Here is an 18050-nt window from a genome sequence, read left to right on the forward strand (position 1 = left end):
TATCCCTTAGTTCAGTCATCTTGGGTAGCGGCAACAGATGTACATGCTACACGCTTGATACGAAAGTATCACCGCAAGTATCCAAACAAGCCAGGGGCTCCGGGAACTGTGTCCTCTGTGATTAATGTCTCTACTCTTCTTCCTACAGGTGGACCCCTGGTAGAGGGGAGCCGCCTGTCGAGCCCCAGCTGGGACTCGCCATCACTGGGGGCCTGGGGAAGTTGGAGCATCGGTAATACCCACCTGTATGCCTGGGACGGTGGGGGAAGCTCCGCACAGCAACCAGCTGGGTCCAGCATTGAACGGCATGCAGCTTTGATGAGATTGGCACAGTTTCCCGAATCTGAGTTGCCGGCGCTGACCTATGATGCTATGGGAGCAGCAACAATATTGATGGGCGGGATTGTCAAAACCGCTGAACAGCTGATGGGGGGTTGGGGATTGTGTACCGGATGGTGGTTTAAGAGCCAGGGAGGGAATAAATAGTGCTGCACGGTGGTTGCAGGCAGCGCTGACTTAAACCCTGTGATCCGGCTTGTTCTGTTCTTCTTGCTGTGCTGCTGCTTAGACCTTGATTAAACTGTTGCAAATCAACATCATTTCCTGGTTCTTTTTGACGGCCATGGACTGGGTGAGAAACAGAGCCGAGACCATGTTCGCCCCGCTCGGTACTGGTTTCTGGCCATATCGATCTCAGCTTCTTCGGTGGTGACGTACCACTCATGTAGATGATTCGGTGCACTTCAGGCCACACAGGCATTGTATAGATCATCACTCAGCCCATCCTTGAAACAACTCACCAAAATATATTCTGGCCAGTTCACACAACATACGAAGTCCTGGAATTTTTCAGTATACTCTGCTACTGGCCGTCCCCCCTGCCTCACCACCTTAATGCGGTTGCGTGCTTTGCGATCTGCTAGTGGGTCCTCAAACTGTCATTGCAGGGGCATCATGAAATGGTCGAAATTCCGCAGTTCTGGTGTATCGGCATTATGCAGGGTCACCATCCATCTGGCAGTGGCACCCTCTAGGGCTAGGGTCACAACTCGCACTCGGGATCCTTGGGTTTGGAAATCTCACTTGTATTCTTGCATGTAGGTGAGCACCTGTGCCACAAAGAATCCTAATTGCTGTGGATTCCCATCAAACTTCACCCCAAGGGAGGGAGTTTCTCTTTCCAGTTGTGGGACTTGGGGCTAATTGGGAATGGGTATCGGTGTGCATGCTGCCTGGGGGGAGGGTTTGCTTGGTCTTCTCCTGCTGCTGCTGCGCCATGTGCTTGATAGGCAGGCTCCAGAAGGGGGGTGCCTCCTGTGGCATCATCCACTCTGGCTCTCCTCGGATGTTGAGGTTTTCCAAAGTTTCCATCACCAATTGGGTTATATGCCTCTTCAGATAATCCTCCCTCAGTGGTGCTTTGGTTAGTCCCCCCTGGTCAGCAAGGGCTTCTAGTTCCAGGTTCCACCCCTGTTTTTGGTTGCCATGGCTGAGGGTGACTCCTTTGGTTCTCTCATTCCAGCTACCTTTCTTCCCAATGCCAATTGACCAGCAGGGCTTTTCTGGATTCTCCAGGGTTACCTCATCCTCTCCGATGGGGTGTACGAAACAGGCATCTGACTGGGTGGCGATTGATGTCTCCCCCCAACATTCGGCTTCTCCCAGTTCTCTGCTTCATTCAGACATGGTTTGCAAGGTCCCCTCAGTAGAGCAAAGATTGCTTCTCTGGGCTGACTGTTTTGCAGATCTTGCTTTCTGTAAGGATTGCTTCTCCTTCCAACTTAAGAAAGTAAATGAAATGTGGTAGTTCAAAAGGAACCTTTTATTAAGCAGAAGTGATAGCAACCCAGTTAAAGCAAGATCTGAATACCCTTAGGCAAGACAAGTAGGATTAAAGCAGTAGAGACCCCTCCCTTTAAATCAGAATGCAGATTTTAGCCAATACACAAGTGTGAAGATATTTTCTTTACCAGTTTCCCTGAGAACCCGAACAAACATGTATTCACGCCATTATCCTTTAAAGTGAAACAACCCACATGGCTATCATAAACATTCCTCCACGTTAAGAGGATCTCAGGGCTCTTTGGCGCCAGGATATCTGTTGTAAAATATCTGTTGACACAAGCAATGCTAGTAAATCAAATCCAAGCCTCTCCTTCTCCCAATTGTTTGGCAGTATCACTCTTAGGGATCTGACAAATGGTTTGGTTTGACCTGAAGCATTGAATTCTGTGCAATAAATGTAAGAAAGGTTGATTGAGCTGTAATTAAAATAGTAATAGCATTTTTGCTGCAAAACTGTGTAATAAATATCTTCTGTTGACATTAATTGGGCATGCAGGGTGCTATGGTTGAAATAATTTTGTTTATTAATTTATATGGATATTTATTAAATTGTTCAGTACTTGTCATTTTATCACAATTGGTGTGATGGAGTGTCAGGAAAATATAGCACCCTTATTGAAAAGTATCCAAGTCTTGGGAAAGTAGAAAATGTAAGAAAGAAACTCAACTTCAATTGGGTAGAAGAATCTGTTACAATATCATAACTGTATTAAAGTGACATTCCAGGATTTTAGTATCTCTTGTTCTTTAACCTTGTCTACCTTTAAAGGCTGATAATAGAAGTCATTTTTTCAGAGAATCTTGATGTAATTTGGTTCCAAATGACATTTAACATATAGGCAACTTGTGAAGTTGTAAATGATATCAAAAATGCCTCTAGGAGACTTCCAGTCCGGCACCGTGGCGCTACAGTCGGGGCTATGGCGGGCTCTAACGAGCCCGCGGAAACCCTGAATGACAAACCACCGATCGATCGGTCTTCGGACCGACCCTGTCTTGGAGGGATAGGGGGAGATGAGGAGCACCTCGGAAGGCTTAGAAGAACAGGCAAGTTCCTCGGGAGCCAGAGGGAATCCTCGAAGTCGGCGGTGGGGGTAGGCAGTCATGGCGGCTGTCGCAAAGTCGTGGCGGACCATGAAAAGAATGTGCAGGAGAGAAGAGGGAGGAAAGGAAGAGTTTTTCGAAGCCGGGTGAGTGGCACCGACCCAGGCAAGAAACAACGGATTTTTTTTAAAAGGAAAAAATAAGAACCCAAAACTTAAAAAGCGGCTACAGAGCTTTGGGGCTTGAAAATCTGACATGGAATAATTAATTGGAAATAAACGACCCATGTTAGAAATTTTTCAGCATAATTGATCTGAAAGAATTGGCTTTCACTGAATTAGAAAATTGGATTTTATTTTCCCTATTTTTTTTTAATTGGAATGGATTGGAGAAACATTCTTTTTTTGTGTGCTCTTTTTTGAGAGTTAATAACTTTGGAAAGTTAATGAAGAAAGGCAGATGAACGGTTACATTGTAGCTATGGAGTCTGCAGTGACTAGGCGGAATGTGGATTAAACAAATTTCTCTTTTATTTGGAAAAGAACCACTATGAATGGAGTTTTACTTTGGATTATTTTGAATTTAACTTTAGATTTAAGGAGTTTGGAGATTTCTGTTCTGTCGCTGGGTGATTTTAAAAAGAAGAAAGAAGAAACACTTTGGATTTGCTAGAAATGAAACTAACTGGCATAGTAAGAAAAAGATGTGAGGGGTTTGATTGAAGAGACTTTATTTTCTGCCTGAGAAAGAAATAGTTTAAATAGCTTTCTGCTTTGGATTATTATGAATACTTTGGAATTAACATTAGACTATTGGAGTTTGGGAATTTTTATTCTGTTCTGGGCGATTTTAAGAAGAAAGAAGGAAGATTCTGGATCCTTTCTATTTCTATAATGGAAATTTACAGACTTAGCAAAAGGAAGGTGTGGTGCATGAATACAAGACAGGAAGTGGATACATCATGCTTGGAGCAGACATTTTAAGAGCATTAAAGTGATATGTAGCACTTTTAATTTGAATAGAAGAATTTTGAACTTTGAAGTGGAGCATGGACAGGCAGGAAAAAGAAGAAACAAAATAGGTTTAAATTAAATGTAATTAAATTGCAAAGTAATGTGTAAGAGTTTAAAGGAATAAAAGATTTTTGGGTTTTTGGGGGGTTTTTTGGATTAAAACAGGAAGGTTTTTGGAACAATAAAGGAAGAAAATAATAAATGGCAATTAAAATAGGGATTTATATACTAAGTGGTTAAAAACTATAATGAGAAGTGTATATTAATGAGAGATAACTTTAAGAAAATTTATTATTTGTTGTAACATGCTATACACTGCAAACAAAGTTAGATTGGTGATTATGAGTGATTAACATATTATTGAATGTAACTGAAATACACAGATGATAGAGATAAATTGTGATTTAATTCAACAAATACTGGAAATGATGATTACTACAAAATATAATGAGAATTAATTTTGATGAATATGTTGAGATATAAAGATCAAATAGATAAATACGATGTAAGGGAAAACTAAAATAATAAGGTGAAGGATACCAACTAGATAAGAGTCAGAGACTCGGAGGAAATAAGTGGAAAAATAACTAAAATGTTGGAAATTAGCCAAATAATGGCAGGAGAGTTGGAGGAGACTATGCTGTAAATCAGCCAAATATAAAATGCTGGAAATCAGCCAATAAAACGCTGGAAATCAGCTAAACAAAAGGAGGAGAGCTGGAGAAAAATATGCTGGAAATCAGCCAAATAATGGGAGGAGCTCTGGAGGAGACTATGCTAGAAATTAGCCAAATAAAATATGCTGGAAGTCAGCCAAACAATGGAGGGAGTCCGGGAGAAGATTATGCTAGAAATTAGCCAAACACAATATGCTGGAAATCAGCCAAACAATGGAAGGAGTGTTGGAGGAGATTATGCTAGAAATTAGCCAAATAAAATATGCTGGAAGTCAGCCAAACAACGGAGGGAGTATGGGAGAAGATTATGCTAGAAACTAACCAAATACAATATGCTGGAAATCAGCCTATAATGTGGGGAGATTGAGAGGAGATAATATTGGGAATAATTTTAAAAGAGTGGATAATTTGGGAAAGAATAAAGAATAAGTAATATGTTTTTGTGATAAAACTGTGTAATAAGTGGGATATTAAATTGGAAAGTCTAAGATATTTTGATTTGATAAACAGGGTCAAATGATTAAGATGTTGATAAAATTGTGTTTTATAAATCTCAATGAAATGGAGTTGTATTGAAATTCAACTTGATAATTCTGGTGATAAAATTGTAAGGTATATAATTAGAATAAGAGACTAGAAAATTGTTAACTAATTGGACATTGATGAGATATAGATATAGACATATCTATATCCTCATATCCTCATCTTCTACGCATGCCCAAGATGGCGACGGTTGCCGAGATCGCGGCTTGAGGATGAGGGACTGACCTACCCTTTGGGGTCTTTGGGGGTCGTTGTGAAGATCTACGACCCCAGGCCCGGTTAGGAGAACTCTCTGCCCACACGGAGAGGGTCTTTTCCCCTCCGGATATTGAGGCTGGGCAGAGAGAGAGAGCGGGCGATGTTGGGAGCAGCGGACTGCTTCAGCTGGGCGTCGGCAGCGTTTCCTCCAGCTGGAGTCCACGTGGGCGTCGGAATCGGCGTGGCGGCGTTTTTTGCCTGGGGCACTGCGGTACAGTGATTTCCCAGGCTGAGGGGTTGCCCGGAGTGCTATGGGAGTTGCCGGATTTCCCAGGAGATCTTTGGGACGCTGCCAGACCCTTTTGGACGTTACGGCAGCGACGGCGGCGATGGCATGACGACGGCAGCTGTGATGGCAGCCCAGAGGGTCTGGCAGGGAGGAGACACCCCTCCCCGGAAGTTGGGGATGGGGGGGCAACGAGGCCGGGAGATCATCTGCCTTTTGGGTTGGGCAAGGACCTGGCATGAGACGCTTTCAGATCTTGGGAGGCCTCCATTGTTATGTGGGGGCTGGGGGGGGCTAGAGATAACTGCCCCTGTTTCCCCCCAATGCTTCTCTACCAAGACTATGCCCACCTTGGATTGTCGGCTAGCTCACTGACTCACCTGACGCCAAGTTTATTTTCATCTGAACTTTCCCTAACTGTGGGGAGGACTATTTAAATCTGAATGGGGGCTGGTACATGGCTCCATCCCATCAGCTGAGAGGGCTGGGCTCAGTTAAACCACCGTGAGAGGGTGGCTCTGATGTCGGGGCCCCTGGGGGCTGAACTGGGATGATATTGAATTCTTGCATCTGCCAGCAGAGGGGACCTGACCATCGGACCAACCGCCGTGAGAGGGCGGTTTTTGGACCTGAGCCCCGGATGCTGTGCTGTCTGCATTGGTTCATCGCTGCCATCTCACCACAAGAGGGGGTCGAATGGTTGATCGGACCTCCGTGAGAGGGTGGTTGGGTCTTCCCCCTTCCCCCCCTTGGACTGTGGTCGACCTGGAACTTGACTTCGTCCTCTGTTGTGAGGGGACAGTGGACCGGTCCTGTTGAAAATGTTTTTGAGACTCCCATTCCATGTCTCTCCCCTGGACCTTCTATATGGACCCCTAGGATATGGTTGCTCCCATCCTCTGTGGTCAAGATGTATTCCGCAGCGGAGCTTCTTGGTCTGCGAGACTCCCCCCTCTGGCAGGCTTGGCCCTCCACTCTATCGAGGGCCTACCTCGATGACGGGCTTTGGAACCCCGAGAGGTGGCATGCCGCAAAGAGGGGGTTGTGGGGTTTTTTAAAATTGTCTTTTTGTAATCTTTTAAGGGGCTTAGGGTGGGGGGTGGGGAGGGAGGGGCATAGGTCAGGCCCGTTACAGGGGCATGGAACGGAAGGCGGGGAGCGGGGTGTGGAGGAGCTCAGTGTGGATAGGGTGGAGGGCAGTTCTATCAGGACCATGGTTGGGAGGGGCAGATATGGCGGGAGTAGGGGGCCACATCAGGTGGTGGGGGCACACATCCGCTATCTCCAAGCGGTGGCATGCCTCGGCCCCCATGACTCTTCTCGTCTCCCCGGCTGTCCAGAGTCTCAGAGCTCAGGCCTTAGACTGATGTTGTGCAACGCCAGGTCCATGGTCAACAAAGCCCCCCTCATTTGTGAGCTAATACAGGAGGGGGGTGCGGACCTGGCAGGTATTACAGAGACCTGGTTGGGCCAAGGGGGGGGTCCCCCTCGTAGAGATGTGCCCACCAGGTTTCCGCGCATTCCATCAGCCAAGGGCCCAGGGCAGGGGTGGGGGGGGTGGCGGTCGTTATAAAGGAAGGTCTTGATCCGAGGGAGGCCACTGTACCTCAGATAGCCGGATGTGAGTCTCTCCTGGTGAAGTGGGGCCATGGGATGCAGGTGGGCCTGCTGATCGCGTACCTGGCTCCCTGCCACGTGACAGCGGCCCTGCCCGAGCTTCTCAACGTTATTGCCGGGGTGGCAGTTGATACCCCCAGACTTTTGGTCATGGGGGATTTCAACCTGCCATCTACCGGTGGGGCGTCTGGGATGGCTCGGGAGTTTATGGCTTCCATGACAGCCATGGACCTGACACAATTAATTCATGGCCCCACTCATGTGGGAGGACACACTCTGGACTTGGTTTTTATCTCTGGTCAGTGGCGGAGTGGTCTGGATATAGGGGATATAGTTATTGAACCCCTGTCATGGTCGGACCATTCTCTCCTGAGACTGGACCTTTCGACCGCTGCACCCCACTGCAGGGAGGCGGAACCGACCAGGTGGTTCCGCCCCAGGCGCCTGATGGATCCTGATAGGTTCCAGAGGGAGCTTGGGCCAGTTCCTGAAACTCTGGCACACGACTCGGCTGAAGATCTGGTGGCTGCCTGGGATAGGACAGCCGCCGGTGCTCTGGACCGAGTCGTGCCTTTGCGGCCTCTGACCCGACGCCGAACCTGCCCGGCCCCTTGGTTTGCTGAGGAGCTGAGGGAGATGAAGCGCCGGAAAAGACGCCTAGAGAGTGGTTGGAGGGCGAGTCGCTCCGAATCCGACCGAACACTAGTTAGGTCTCATATTAAGACCTATCTAGTGGCGATAAAAGCGGCAAAGCGTAACCACTTTTCCGCTCTTATTGCATCGGCAGATAACCGCCCAGCCGCCTTGTTTAGGGTGACCCGCTCCCTCCTATATCAGGGAGCGCGGGAAGACCCCTTGCAAGGGCAGGCTGAGGATTTTGCACAGTATCTGCACGATAAAATCGCTCAGATTCGGGAAGGCTTGGACTCTGACTGGGTAGATCCCGGCGGGGTGACTGAGGCTGGTCTTGAGAATGTTACCTGGGATGAGTTCGACCCTGTGACTCCTGAGGACGTGGACAGGATCCTGGGGAGGTTAAACGCAACCACATGTTTATTGGACCCGTGCCCCTCCTGGCTGGTACTGGCCACCCGGGAGGTAACACGAGGCTGGCTCCAGAGGATCATAAATGCTTCTCTGAGAGAGGGTTTCTTGCCTCCCGCCTTGAAAGAGGCGGTGGTGAGGCCCCTCCTCAAGAAGCCTTCTCTGGACCCGGCCGTTTTGGCAAACTATCGTCCGGTCTCCAACCTTCGCTTTGTTGCGAAGGTTGTGGAGAGTGTGGTTGCGCGACAACTCCCACAGTTCCTGGATGAAACTGTCTATCTAGATCCGTGCCAGTCCGGCTTCAGGCCTGGGTACAGCACGGAGACGGCATTGGTCGCATTGGTGGATGATCTCTGGAGGGCTCGGGACAGGGGTTGTTCCTCTGTTCTGGTCCTGTTAGACCTCTCAGCGGCTTTTGATACCATCGACCATGGTATCATGCTGCGCCGGCTGGAGGGACTGGGGGTGGGAGGCACCGTGTTGTGGTGGTTCTCCTCCTATCTCTCTGACCGGTCGCAGTCTGTGTTGGCAGGGGGGCAGACGTCGACCTCGAGGCGCCTTGCTTGCGGGGTGCCGCAAGGGTCGGTCCTCTCGCCGCTCCTGTTCAACATTTATGTGAAGCTGCTGGGTGAGATCATCCGTGGTTTTGGGGTGTGATGCCATCTGTACGCTGATGACACTCAGCTGTACATTTCCACCCCAGACCACCCCAATGATGCCCTCGAAGTGATGTCCCAGTGTCTGGAGGCCGTGCGGGTCTGGATGGGGAGGAACAGGCTTCGGCTCAACCCTTCCAAGACCGAGTGGCTGTGGATGCCGGCGTCCCGGTATAGCCAGCTGGTGCCATCGCTGGCTATTGGGGGCGAGTCACTGACCCCCACAGAGGGGGCTCGCAACTTGGGCGTCCTCCTGGACACACGGCTGTCTTTAGAAGAGCATATGACGGCCGTGGCCAGGGGGGCTTTTTATCAGGTTCGCCTGATACGCCAGTTGCGCCCCTTTCTGGATCGGGACTCCTTGTGCACAGTCACTCATGCCTTGGTTACGTCACGCCTGGACTACTGTAACGCTCTCTACATGGGGCTCCCCCTGAGGAGCACCCGGATGCTCCAGCTGGTGCAGAATGCGGCCGCGCAGGTGATTATGGGAGCGACGTGGCGCTCCCACGTAACACCTCTCCTGCGCGAGCTGCATTGGCTCCCGGTGGTCTTCCGGGTGCGCTTTAAGGTGTTGGTTCTCATCTTTAAAGCGCTCCATGGCTTAGGGCCCAGGTATCTACGAGACCGCCTGCTGCTACCGATAACCTCCCACCGGCCAATACACTCTCACAGAGAGGGCCTCCTCGGGGTGCCGTCGGTCAGGCAATGTTGGCTGGCGGCCCCCAGGAGGCGAGCCTTCTCTGTGGGGGCCCCCGCCCTGTGGAATGAGCTGCCTCCTGGAATACGATTGATCCCGGACCTCCGGACCTTCCGTAAAGCCCTGAAGACGTTTTTATTTCATCAAGCCGGCCTAGCCTAAATGGTTTTTTAATTGGGATTTTAAATTTTATGGATTTGGGGTTTTAAATTTGGGTAGCCAATGATTTAATTCTTTTAATTATCTTAACTTTTGCATTTGTATGTTTTTTTAATTTTGGCTGTTCACCGCCCTGAGTCCCTTCTGGGAGAAGGGCGGTATACAAATTAAATTAATAAATAAAATAAATAATGAGTTAAAATTTAATTTGAAGTTAAAACTGTATTGATATATTAGAGTTGTTTAGACGAAAATGTTAGAATTTGTAAGGATCGCCTCTCCTTCCAACTTAAGAAAGTACGAACTCTTGAAACGTAGTTGTTCAAAAGGATTCTTTTATTAAGCAGAAGTGAAAACCATCCAGTTAAAGCACAATCTGAATGCCCTTAGGCAAAGCAGTAGGATTAAAGTGGTAGAGACCCCTCCCTTTAGGTCAGAATGCGGATTTCAGCCAATACACAAGTGTGAAGATGTTTTCTTTACTATTTCCTTTGAGAACCCGAACACACATGCATTCCCACCACTTCCCTTTAAAGTGAGACAACCCACATGGCTATCATATAAATTCCTGCAGGTAAAGGGAATCTCAGGCTTCCTTGGCGCCAGGATATAGGTTGTAAAATATCTGATGACACAGGCCATCCAAGTCCCCCCTTCCTTCACTTGAATAGCAGTATCACTTTTAGGGATCTGACATGCTACCCTCCTTAGAAAACAAAAGGGTCCACCTGTAAAAAAAAACAAAAACAAATATACACAAGATTTCAAGATTTCATGATAGTAGATCAACAAGGTTTGTTAGGGTATTGGGAGTGAAATTTTCTCAGTAAGATTGGAGCCCTAACGTGGTGTTTAGCAACCCATTCATTGTGTGCTGATGGTAAATGTTTCCAAGCAACTAAGTATTGGACTTTCCCTCTGTGGATCCTAGAATCAAGGATTTCCTTGATTTCAAAGTGTTGTTCACCTTCAATCATGATGGGAACAGATGGTGTAGATGCAGGTGGTCTGAGGGATGAGGTTACTTCTCGTTTGAGTAAACTGATATGGAATACTGGGTGGATCTGCCTGAGTGTCTTTGGAAGAAGTAGTTCAACTGCTACTGGATTTATGATTCTAGTGATGGGGAAAGGTCCAACGAACTTTGGCCCTAGTTTCTTTGATGGTTGTAATGATTTCAAGAATTTTGTAGATAAGTATACTCTGTCTCCAATATGAAAAGGTTTGGGTTCCATCCTTTTCTTGTCAGCTTGAATCTAAAAGCTTCTCTAGCTTCCTGTAAGGCTAATCTAACCACTGGCCACGTGTTTCGCAAATTATCCATCCACTCCTTAAGTGAGGGGATGGTGGGTTCTTCTGTGGGTAGTTCAGGCATGGGGCTGAAATCCTGGCCTGTTGCTACTCTAAAAGGGGTAAAACCAGTGCTTGAATGTACAGCATTATTAAACGCAACTTCAGCAAAAGGCAAAAGTTCGGTCCAGTTATCCTGTTGAAAATTAATGAAACATCTTAAATATTGTTCTAGTACCGAGTTCAAAATTTCAGAATTGCCATTAGTACACGGATAAAAAGAGGTGCTCAACCCCTGGCCAGTACCAAGTAAGCCCAAAAACGCCCTCCAAAAGTTGGAGGTGAATTGAGCCCCTCTGTCAGATATGATCCTTTGTGGAGCACCATGAAGTCGATAAATGTGTATTAGGAATAATTTGGCTAAACTTTTAGCAGTTGGGATCTTTTGGCAGGGTATAAAATGTGCCTGTTTTGAAAATAGGTCTGTCACAACCCAAATAACAGTATTTCCCTCACTGTTTGGCAATTCCACGATGAAATCCATAGCAATCTCTCTCCAAGGCGCTGCAGGTTCAGCTACCTTCTGCAATAGACCTGGGGATTTCCCCTGGTGTCTTTTTGCTGCTGCACAAATGGGGCAGCTAGCTACATAGCTTTCTATGTCCTTTTTTAGTGATGGCCACCAAAATTGTCTTTTAATCAGGTGTAAAGTTTTCACAAACCCAAAATGTCCAGCTAATTTGGAGTCATGGCACCGTACCATTAAGCATAGTCTTTGGCTTGCAGGGACATACAACTTCCCCCCCACCCAAACCAAGTCTTCTTTCATCAGACAGCTGGATTTGTTGTTCAAAAACCATTCATCAGTGGCCAATGCTTGTTTAAAATTTTGGGTGATGTCATTGTCTGTCACTGTTTCTTGTTTTTTCTGGGATCTGGTGACTACTTTAGCGGCTAGTTGACTGTTTTGTACTATAGGTTTGATTACGTCTGACCTTGCACGAATGTATTGCGGTTTTCTGGATAGCGCATCCGCCAGAAAGTTTTCCCCCCCCGGGAGGTATTTTAGAGTAAAATCAAACCGTTTAAAGTACTGAGCCCATCGTACTTGTTTTGGGGAGAGTTTCCTTGGGGTCTTTAGGGCTTCTAGATTTTTATGATCAGTCCAGACTTCAAAAGGGGTCTTACTGCCTTCTAGGAAGTGCCGCCAGGTTAACAATGCCCAACGAACTGCATATGCCTCTTTCTCCCAAATAGCCCACCTTTGCTCAGTCTCATTCAACTTTTTGGATGTGTAAGCGCAGGGTTGTAGTTGGTCTTGCTCATTCTTCTGAAGCAGGACCGCTCCTATTGCCACATCGCTGGCATCTGCTTGTATGACAAATGGTTTCTCCGTGTCCGGGTGTTTTAGAATTGGTTCTGCTGAGAACAGTTGTTTAAGTTTTTCAAATGCCGCCTGGCATTCCATAGTCCAGTTTAACGGCTGCTTTGGTTTAGGATTGTCCTCCCCCTTCGTTTTTAAGACCTTGGTGATGGGGAGGGCAATCTGAGCGAAAGAAGGGATAAACTGGCGGTAAAAGTTGGCAAACCCCAGGAAGCTCTGTAACTGTTTATGTGTGCGTGGAGGGTCCCAATCAAGTACAGCCTGCACTTTTAGAGGATCCATCTCAACTTCCTGGTGTGAAATGCGGTATCCCAAATAGTCAATCTTCTCCTGGTGGAATTCACATTTGGAAAGTTTGGCGTAAAGTTTGGCAGAGCGGACTTTGTTTAAAACTGCTCTGATTAGTTTTACATGTTCTGCTTTGGTCTCAGTATAGATTAAAATGTCCAAGTAGACCAGGACCCCCTTATATAAATGCTGATGCAGCACTTCATTTATTAACTGCATAAACATTGCAGGAGCTCCTTGCAACCCAAAGGGGAGCACCTTGAATTGGTAGCAGCCGAGGGGGGTGTTAAATGCCATTTTCCACTCATCCCCTTCCTTAATTCTGACACGGTAGTAAGCCTCCCTTAAGTCCAGCTTTGAAAAATTTTTCCCTTTAGCGAGGTGTGTTAACATATCTTTCATAAGGGGGAGAGGATACACGTTCCGCACACTGATAGTATTAATGTTCCGGTAGTCAACGCATAAGCGTTTTGAACCATCTTTTTTCTCTCTAAACAACACTGGGGCTGCAATTTTTGGTCGGGCTGGCTCGATGAAACCCCTTGCTAGGTTTTTTTCAATGAATGTTCTCAGCTCTTCCAACTCCCTCGGTGACATGCTGTACATCTTGGGTTTAGGGAGTTTTGCGCCGGGTAAGATTTCTATTGCACAGTCAGTGGCACGGTGGGGGTGGAGCTCATCTGAGGCTTTTTCGCTAAAAACCTCAGCTAAATCCTTGTATTCTATGGGTATGCCCTCAGTTGGTGTGGCATGACCAGGCATGGCTGTTTCTAGATTCTCTGCCCCCTCAAGTCCTTTATGTGGATACTCAGCAAAAGTCACCTTCCTCTGAAATTTTATGATGCCTTGTTTCCAATTGATTTGTGGGTTCCATCTTTTTAGCCATGCAAGGCCCAGAACCAATGGCCATTCCATGCCAGGTGCCACTATAAAGGTAAGCCTTTCCTTGTGGCTTCCAATGCCTATATGTAGAGGCACGGTGGCCAGAGAAGCTGGCTCCCCTCCTGCTATTGACCCATCTAGTTGGCAGAAAGCAATGGGGGTTTTCAGCTTTCTTACGTTAATCCCTAACTTCCCTACTAAGGTTGGGCTGATCAAACAACGGGTGCACCCCGAATCCACTAGGGTGGGGATACTTATCTCCCTGTCCTGGTTTGGGATAAATAGTCTTAAGGGGAGGGTAAGTGGTTTAATTGGTTTGCTTACCAGTGGCTCATCATCTGGATCGCTTCCGAACGAGTGTGATTCCTCCTGTTCAGATGCCAGGGTTTCTTCCCCAAAGAGGGGAGAGGATGGGACTTCTATGGTCTCCCTGCTCCTCAGGGCAGTCTCCTTCCGACCCGGTTTTCCAGGACCCTCCCCCGGTGGGTGGTTCCGGGCAGGTGTTTGGGAACGACACTCTGCAGCTCGGTGCCCTTCTTTTCCACACTTGAAACAGGCTGAAGATCTCGGGGAGAATGCGGTTTGTGGTTTGTGTGGCTCTTGCTTCCATTGGGGTGAGGATTTCTTCCATGCTCGCCCCGCTCGATACTGGTTTCTGGCCATATCGATCTCAGCTTCTTCGGCGGTGACATACCATTCATGTAGGTCATTCGGTGCCCCTCGGGCCACGCAGGCATTGTATAGATCATCACTCAGTCCATCCTTGAAACAGCTCACCAAAATATCTTCCGGCCAGTGCACACGACACGCGAGGTCCCGGAATTCTTCAGTATACTCTGCTACTGGCCGTCGCCCCTGCCTCACCACCTTAATGCGGTCACGTGCTTTGCGATCTGCCAGTGGGTCCTCGAACCGACGTCGCAGGGCCATCATGAAATGGTCGAAATTCTGCAGTTCTGGTGCGTTGGCATTATGTAGGGTCACCATCCATCTGGCTGCGGCACCCTCTAGGGCTAGGGTCACAACTCGCACTCGGGAGCCTTGGGTTTGGAAATCACGCCCATACTCTTGCATGTAGGTGAGCACATGTGCCACAAAGAATCCTAATTGTTGCGGATTCCCATCAAACTTCACCCCAAGAGGGGGAGTTTCTCTTTCCAGCTGAGGAGCCCGGGGTTGGTTGGGAATGGGTGCCCGTGTGCGTGCTGCCTGGGGGGGAGGGTTTGCTGGGTCTTCTCCCGTAGCTGCTGCACCATCTGCTCGATAGGCGGCCTCCAGGAGGGGGGTGCCTCCCCTGGCATCATCCATGACTGCTGCCCTTTCAGTGCTCTTTGGTTGTTGTCCTGGCTCCCTTCGGATGTTAAGATTTTCCAAAGTCTCCATCACCAATTGGGTTATATGCCTCTTCAGATAGTCCTCCCTCAGGGGTGCTTCGGTCAGCCCCCCCTGGTCAGTAAGGGCTTCTAGTTCCTGTTTCCACCCCGGTTTTCGGTTGCCACGGTTGAGGGTGACTCCTCTGGTTCTCTCATCCCAGCCATCTTTCTTCCCAATGCCAATTGACCAGCGGGGCTTTTCAGGATTCTCCAGGGTTACCTCATCCTCTCCGATGGGTCGCACGAGGCAGGCATCCGACTGGGGGGCGGTTGCTGTCTCTCCCCAGCAATCGGTTTCTCCCAGGTCTCTGCTTTGTTCAGACATGGTTTGCAAGGTCCCCTCAGTAGAGCAAAGATTGCTTCTCTGGGTTGACCGTTTTGCAGATTGTGCTTTCTGTAAGGATCGCCTCTCCTTCCAATTTAAGAAAGTACGAACTCTTGAAACGTAGTTGTTCAAAAGGATTCTTTTATTAAGCAGAAGTGAAAACCATCCAGTTAAAGCACAATCTGAATGCCCTTAGGCAAAGCAGTAGGATTAAAGTGGTAGAGACCCCTCCCTTTAGGTCAGAATGCGGATTTCAGCCAATACACAAGTGTGAAGATGTTTTCTTTACTATTTCCTTTGAGAACCCGAACACACATGCATTCCCACCACTTCCCTTTAAAGTGAGACAACCCACATGGCTATCATATAAATTCCTGCAGGTAAAGGGAATCTCAGGCTTCCTTGGCGCCAGGATATAGGTTGTAAAATATCTGATGACACAGGCCATCCAAGTCCCCCCTTCCTTCACTTGAATGGCAGTATCACTTTTAGGGATCTGACAGAATTTTATGTTTACATTTGTCTCTTTTTTTCTTTTCTTTTTTTCTGTCTTAAATTTTTAAAAGATGTAATGGAAAAGTGGAATAGAGCGTGTTAAACGAATGTAAGCATGTTCACCATCTATGACCGGATCGAAACTCTGTTCTTGAAAGTTATATTTTATGTTTATGTTTGGGAAAAAATAAAAAAATATTTACCAAAAAAAAAAATGCCTCTAGGGAGCCATAACAAACACTTTAGATATCATTGCTTAAAATAAATGAATGCTTTACTAATATAAATATAGCTATTATTTTACAACCTGATGCCAGATGCAGAAAACATTGTACAAATAAAATACCACATGCAATTGCTGTGGGTTAAAATAGGCCTGTTTACCATTCTAATCTCACCATCTGTGCATTTGATATGGTTCTAGACAAGTGTTCTCTAATTATTGTCAATATCCAGATCTCTAGAGTTTGTGTGACTGAAAATATCTAGGTGTTGAATTTTACACATTAGGAGAGCAATTTTATTATATCTTGGCCTCATCATTTTGGAATGCCAGCCCAAGATTAAATTGTCTGGATTGATCTTCTTTGTCATCAACAACCAATAGCAGCTCTCTCCTTTTCTGCCCTGGCCTTCTCTTTCTCCCTCCCTCTCTTTCCCTTTCTTCCTGTTGAAAGAAAGGGAGATAGTTAATAGAGATTATCTCACTTCTAATATCTTGAATACCATTTATGACAAAATAAATTAAAAAAACTGCTGGGCTTTCTTACAATAATTACTTTCCTTACAATAATTACCCTCTTTCTTTTCATTTGTAATATAGAGAAATGTCTGGAACATTTAGCATATTATAAACAACAAAATCATACTTCCGTAGCTAAGATTAGACCATCAGGTACCATTTCATGCTACTTTGGGGCAATTCTATAAAAAAAACAGGATAAAGTAAGATTTTTTTTTTCAAAACAACTACAACCCATAGTAAATGGTTGGCAACAAATTGATGCTTATACTATGGCATTATTTTATGTTATGTTATTCTCTGGGCTGCCCATCTGAAACTCTGGTCAGCTAACAATATGTAAAAAAATTAAAGAACAATATTAACAAAGAATAACAAACCATCACTGGTCACTGAAGGTAAGTCTAAACAGAACATTCAACAAAAACTTTCCAATGAGCCATCCAGCCTTCCAGCCTCCAGGAGTAGAGCACATGCAGGTTTTCACAGATTTAAGGAAATCCAACAGGGCCGAAAACCATCTAATCTTAGGGAGGGAATATGGTAAGCCCTGCAACAGAAAGGTATGCTTCCTGGATCACATTAGATGACATTATTTAATTAAAGGAACCTGGAGCATGCCCTTCCTACTGGAACTCTTTGTAATAAGCAAATTAAAAATCACTTTTAAAGGTAGAAGTAATTTACAGATACTCTTAGACAATAACAACATTGAGGTGTAAAATTGTAGAAAAAATCTTGGAGTTAATCTACTTCACCTAGGGACAAATAGTTTTCTGGTCTGGCATATTTCATTTAAAGCTGATTTTATCTTGCCTTTCAAAAATCTGTTTTAAGATGTTTTTAAACTTAAATGATGAGTTGAATGCTGTCTGGATAGAAATGCAGATTGAACATTGAAATATTAGTGCTGCTGCTACTATTAATAATCATAAGATAGTATATAATAATGTGGAAAGTGTGAGTCAGGTACATTTGCTTAAAATTATAGATTACACTTTTGGAGCATTTCCAGTCAAAGCACTTCTCTTCAGTACAGAATTATAAAATACTTCAAGACTATTTGAAATACAGTCAATATTTTTCATGAACTATGTATGATGTAGCAAAATGGGATTCATTTGAATCAGTACAGAATATTTTTTTGTCTTGAATTATACTTATTTTTCTTTATAGATTTTCAGTCTTGCTCTCCCTTCTCAGTTCTACAGACTTCTTCATTTTACTTCAGTACTGAATAATTTTCAGACTTGATAAATTATGGGAAAAATTATGTCTAAACTAAAAAATATAATTTTGAAATGGGACTATGTCTAATAGCTTCTATTTAACTTTTTCATTCATTTGTATTAATTAACTAATTCATGCCTTCTCATGGTCTTTGGGATGTTTGCAAACCACATTTGATATCCCTGTTCTGATAGTATGCTAGAAAATCATTTATCATACTCTGCTACCCTGTAAATTATAATTTTCAATTGTATCTGTT

At 45.9% G+C, this 18050-nt stretch overlaps 2 protein-coding genes across 4 annotated transcripts in view; one reads left to right on the forward strand and one right to left on the reverse strand.

The window, feature by feature from the left end:
- The window catches only part of IMMP2L (inner mitochondrial membrane peptidase subunit 2), a 409805-nt gene that overhangs the window by 358364 nt on the left and 33391 nt on the right, over nt 1–18050 (forward strand). The gene's annotated exons all lie outside the window — the stretch shown is intronic.
- On the reverse strand, nt 10101–16749 carry LOC148112872 (uncharacterized). Its single transcript, XM_087874165.1, has 2 exons — nt 13951–16749; nt 10101–10510 (listed from the first exon to the last, which is right to left on the reverse strand). Exons 1-2 carry the CDS (start codon nt 15322–15324, stop codon nt 10490–10492), a joined length of 1395 nt encoding a protein of 464 aa, XP_087730291.1. The 5' UTR covers nt 15325–16749; the 3' UTR covers nt 10101–10489.

Source organism: Pantherophis guttatus, chromosome 7 (genome assembly GCF_059756535.1).
Source record: "Pantherophis guttatus breed Tessera chromosome 7, ASM5975653v1, whole genome shotgun sequence".
NCBI lineage: Eukaryota > Metazoa > Chordata > Lepidosauria > Squamata > Colubridae > Pantherophis > Pantherophis guttatus.